Genomic DNA, 4,975 nt, shown 5'->3' with positions numbered 1-4,975 from the left:
TTCCTTCTTGTTCATCTTGCCCCTGACCTGTTGTGTTTCCTATTGAGCTAATCTGTCAACATGCTGCATCTGTCAAGTGAGTAGTTTTATTTTTATTTCTTTATTTAGAACATATTAAACTGAGATCCACTTATGCGCTGAATTCAGAGAAATCAGTGCTTCCTCTGTTTTGCTGAAAGTAGACTTCTCTGGTCATTTTCCTTCTTTGATGGAGATTCTCAATTTTCACATTTTAAGTGGTTTTCCATGTACCTTGGAGCCAAAATTTTTGTTCCTGGTGGTTGGAAAACTGTAACTGCTGGCCAGCTGATTTAAAGAAAAAGTGTGGTATGGGAAACTTACATTTAAAAATGTTTTGGCTTTTGATTGTCACCAGATTGTTTGTATAATGTGAAGCCTGGAGCTGGCTTATGTTCCACCCAACAAATATGGAAGGGTATTCAATAGTTAAATGCGTGCTTTTCTCTTTTTGCTGCACCCATGCTGTCATTTAACCCCCAGAAGTTATTTATTATCTTTTTGCTAATGTCAGGCTTATTTTGGCTGGCTATATAAAAAAACCTTCTGTTTATCAAAAGATACCATTAGCTGTCTGCTCTTGCTGCTTGTGCTGTCTTCTACCATGAACTGTTGTCCTCTGCCATGTGCCACGCTGCCTGGGAGCCAGCCCTGTATGAACCAAAACCTCTGCAAACTGTGAGTGTGATGTTCTCACCTCTTACCACAGCATTCTGGCTGGGGAGCCACGGCCCCTGGGAGCATCCAAGAGGATCGCAGGTCCAGCAGGGAGCACAGCGTGTCTGCACACTAAACGATCTAGAGCCAGACCTCCCCATGCTGACAGGAGGCCGCGGCCCTCTGCCTTCATCAGCTCAGGGCCAGGTGCCAGGCAGCTAGTAGCCTTCCCAGTTGCCTGGGGCCTCATGGGATGGACCGTGTCAGCCAGCTCTGCTCTGTTGTTCTGCCAGGCCTTTGACCTGGAAACGCTGGGAAGGCTAGCTCCTGCCTCCCGGGCACCCCCTTGTGTCACTCCCAAGTGGCCTAGCAGGGACTGCCTCCTGTTTTCATGGGTAAGTAACAAGCTTCCTTTCCTTCTTAAGAAAAAAAAAAAAAAAAAAAAAAAAAAAAAAAAAAAAAAAGATACCACTAGTAAGTGAAAAAGTTAGCTACTGGGGAAAATATGCACAATGCAAATACCTTATAGAGAATTTGTATCAGGAATGCATAAAAACCTCCAAAACCTCCAAATAATTAAAAATACCCCAGTTTTTAAAATAGGAAAGACTTGGTACTTCATAAAAGGCTACAACCTTTGTCCTGTGGAAGTGGGCTACAACCTCCTGAAAGTGCTCATTATCACGGTTGTCAAGGAAGTTGGAAAGCCACAGTGACAGGCCATTTCGAACCAACCACAGCGTTGGTGAACCCACAGCACAGCGCCTGGTTTATATCGCTGAAAGCTCTGAAACATTCACCATCACTGAACCATAATGATTAAAAATTAAAGAAACACTGAAGACAGTAAAAGTTAGTGAAGCAGAACTTTTTTCCTCTTTAGTTCTGGGATCAAACCTAGGGCCTCATGTATGTTAACTTTTTTTTTTTTTTCGTACCAGGGTTTGAACTCAGGACCTTGCGCTTGCCAGTTAGGCATTTTAGCTGCTGAGCTATCTCCCCAGCTCCTCATGTATGTTAGGCAAGTGTTCTACTACTAAGCTAAATCCCCAGCCCTTTTGAATATTACTAATGGAAGTGTGAAAAGATAAAATTGCTTTGGATGATGGTTAAGTCGATTCTTATTATGTTAAATGTACATTAACCCTATTACCTAACAATTGCATTCCTAGGTAGTGTTTGAACAAACTTAATGAAAATATATATTCATAAATAATTTTATATTAAAGTTTGTAAAAGCTTTATTTATATTATGGCAGAACTGGAGACAATCTAAATGTCCATCGAGTTGAAAAATTATGGTTATTCATACAATAGAATACTAGGCAGTAATAAAAAAGTAGTACCGATTCATGCAACAACATAAATGATCCAAAACATTCAAAAATACTAAAATAATCTAGATACATTTGTGAGCAAATCATTTTCGGATCTTATCTGTGATGACAGAATTGGAGTAACATTTGCCTATAGGTGTAGGGATTGATTTAGGAGCTTGAAGAAACTTTCTTGGGTAGCCAAAGTATTGTACATCTTAATTTAGTTGCTATTTATTCAGATATATGTTTATTTGTTAAATTCATTGACTATTATATTTAGGATCTATGGAATCTATTGTATATAAACTTTTGTCAGTTTAAAAAATAGAAAGACATATATATATATATGTGTATATATATATATATATTTTTTTTTTTTTTTCTTTTTCACCCCCTGTATTTAGGATAGGGTCTGCAGGATCCACAGGGTCTTGCTATGTAGATCGGACTCGCAGTGATTCTACTGTCTTCAGCCTCCCAAGCTCTGGGGTTATAGGTGTGCGTCATCATGCCCGGTCTCATTCGCTGTCTCAGCATGCCTTGGGGGCGGGGCCGGCATGGCACACCCGGGATCGAATCCTGGCCACTGTCCTCTGCCCAAGCAGGGACTTTGGTCTGCTGAGCTACCAGGCTGGCCCCTGAAAGCGTGTTTTAACAGAAATTAAAAATATGTCGAGACAAGCATAACATCAGGATGGTATTTGCAATTATCTTTGCAATTTTCTTATATAGAATTTTAAGTATTTATTTTTTCATTGTGTTCTACATTTTTATGACTTAAAAACCCCAAATCATTAAAACAAATCTAGAAAAACAAAGGAAGAAACAATGATTCTTTCATCCTTGTTTTCCATCCTCTATCCTAGCCTGTAGTCAACTATAATCCTCAGGTTCTTATGAATTTTCCTCAGACTATATTAAAAAAGAAAGCCCTACATTTTCACTGGGGATGATGGAATCCAAGAAAACATGATATTAAGCATTAAATATCCTGTTGAAGTCAGCACTAGAACTGCAAGCATTAGAACTGATGGAATTAAAAATATAACATTAAAATTGGAGATTATCTGAACAGGTCTTTGTACAGACTCACGTTATCATAACTTTTCAAGGCATGATTTCTGGAAGGCTTTCATGTGCTGTCAGACTCCCATGGACAGTCAGGTTAGAAATGCTCTTCCTGGCAAGGGCCCTTGCTATTTCCAACTGTTGCAACCATCGTTTCTCTTTAAAGGCACTGGAAGAAAATAAGACACAGGAAGGTTAGTCTTAGCCCTATACTAGCTGAAAGGATGGAAATATTCAGGTTGATATCTGTAGTTGCAGCTTGTTTGTCTTATTACACAGGTATGATGTGAAATATGAACAAGATGCTTTCTAAAACCAATTATTTTTGATGTGTGGGGATGAAATGTTCCGAGGGCAGTACTAGAAGTTTAGAACCTACAACTAGAAGCAGAAAACCTATTAATGGCTTGAAGATTTTTCTATTTTTCCTGCTGTATGTTGCATATTATAACCACCTGTTCTCCAAATACATTGGCATTTTTTATTGAGAAAATCTTGGGTTTTTTTTTGATAGTCTTTGAATGAAATGAAATGAAATGGAATTTTATATTTCATGTCCTCTGGCTATATACTAACAAAAACTTACAAATTTGACTAGGAGCAGTCCTACTCAACAGGATGTGAATGTGTTCATTACAGAAGAAGTATACGTCCTTTCAGTGTTGGGGTGCTCTACATTTTCATGCTGGGTTCTCCCCTCTTTGTGCCCTTATCCTGGGAGGCTTCATTTATGCTTTGCTTCAATTCTCATATCTGTGACTCCTAAATCTTTTTTTAAAATAAATGTTATTGTTTTGTTTTATTTATGTATATGTGTGTGTGTGTGTGTGTGTGTGTGTGGCCAGCTCAGCCCACCTGGGGGCGGGGCTGGTTGGCATGTGGTGCTGGGGGATTGAACCGTGGTCCCTGTGCTTTGCTTGGCTTAACTTGTTCTAAGTAGGTGCTTTAGACCACTGAGCCATCTCACCAGCCCCTAAATCTTGACTTAAACTTATGTCTGCAATTAGCAAATGAAACTGTCCTCACCACTTTGGCTTTGCTGTCCTCACCAGTTCCAAATTGGAAAACCAACCATGATTCTTTCTTCCTCCACTCCTACATCCAGTTGGTGATCAAATTTCACAGCTTATTCCTCAGAAATATTTCTTTGGTACTTTCTTCTTAGACAGTTACTGTTATTATAGTCTAAGTGTTTATTACTTCTGGCTCTTCTTACTGCTGCTTCTTAATTCTATTTTAAATTTTCCATACTTTCCAAGTGAGTCTCCCGTATCACTTCACCAGATTTATCTTCAAAATACAAAGAACAGACTGAGTGACTTATCTTATTAAAAAAATACCTAACTTATACCACATGGAAAACAAAACAAGAAGTAAACTCTGACTGGGCATAAAGATGCTTTTTTTTTTTTTTGTTCCTCGAATGCCTTCAGGGCACTTTTGGCCAGTGGGAGAGTTGTGAGGTTCGAACTCCAGCAACCTGAGGCTGACAGCTTTGTGGAAGCAGCCACTTAAAGGACTGAACTAGGGCCAGGCCCCTATAAAGATGCTTTTTAATGTAGATGAAATGCACCTGACTAGTTTCATTTCCAACTAATTTTTTTTTTCTGTCTTCCAGAACTACTTTTTGAAAATCCACTTCCTGTCTTGAGAACTGCACCTCTTGCTTGTCTTTCACAAGCCGCTGTCTTTGACCATGTTACTGTCTCTGGCTGGATTTCTTCCTTCACTATCACCACTTCTGTTTTGCAAAGTCCTGCCAATTCTTTTTTTAAAAAATTTTAAAATTTTTAATTTTTTATTATTGAGAAATAAATATGAGACAGTTTCACAGCTGATTAATAGGACAGCTTTGATAATCAATACATTGTACATTGTTATCTTCTTAGTGGTTATCCATAGTACAAGAAGCA

At 38.7% G+C, this 4,975-nt stretch overlaps 1 protein-coding gene across 1 annotated transcript in view; it reads right to left on the bottom strand.

Annotated features, from left to right (window-relative positions):
• Window positions 1–3,061: 3,061 nt before the first annotated feature.
• Window positions 3,062–4,975, bottom strand: part of Ankub1 (ankyrin repeat and ubiquitin domain containing 1) — a 29,782-nt gene continuing 27,868 nt past the window's right edge. Inside the window, exon 6 of the mRNA XM_004637977.2 lies at window positions 3,062–3,231. Within this exon, the coding sequence (XP_004638034.1) occupies window positions 3,102–3,231 (130 nt within the window). The 3' untranslated portion in view covers window positions 3,062–3,101. The remainder of the gene's footprint in view (window positions 3,232–4,975) is intronic.

The sequence above is a fragment of the Octodon degus genome, unplaced genomic scaffold (assembly GCF_000260255.1).
Source record: "Octodon degus isolate 3935 unplaced genomic scaffold, OctDeg1.0 scaffold00093, whole genome shotgun sequence".
In the NCBI taxonomy this organism is placed as follows: domain Eukaryota; kingdom Metazoa; phylum Chordata; class Mammalia; order Rodentia; family Octodontidae; genus Octodon; species Octodon degus.
This window is presented reverse-complemented; position numbering and strand designations above follow the sequence as displayed.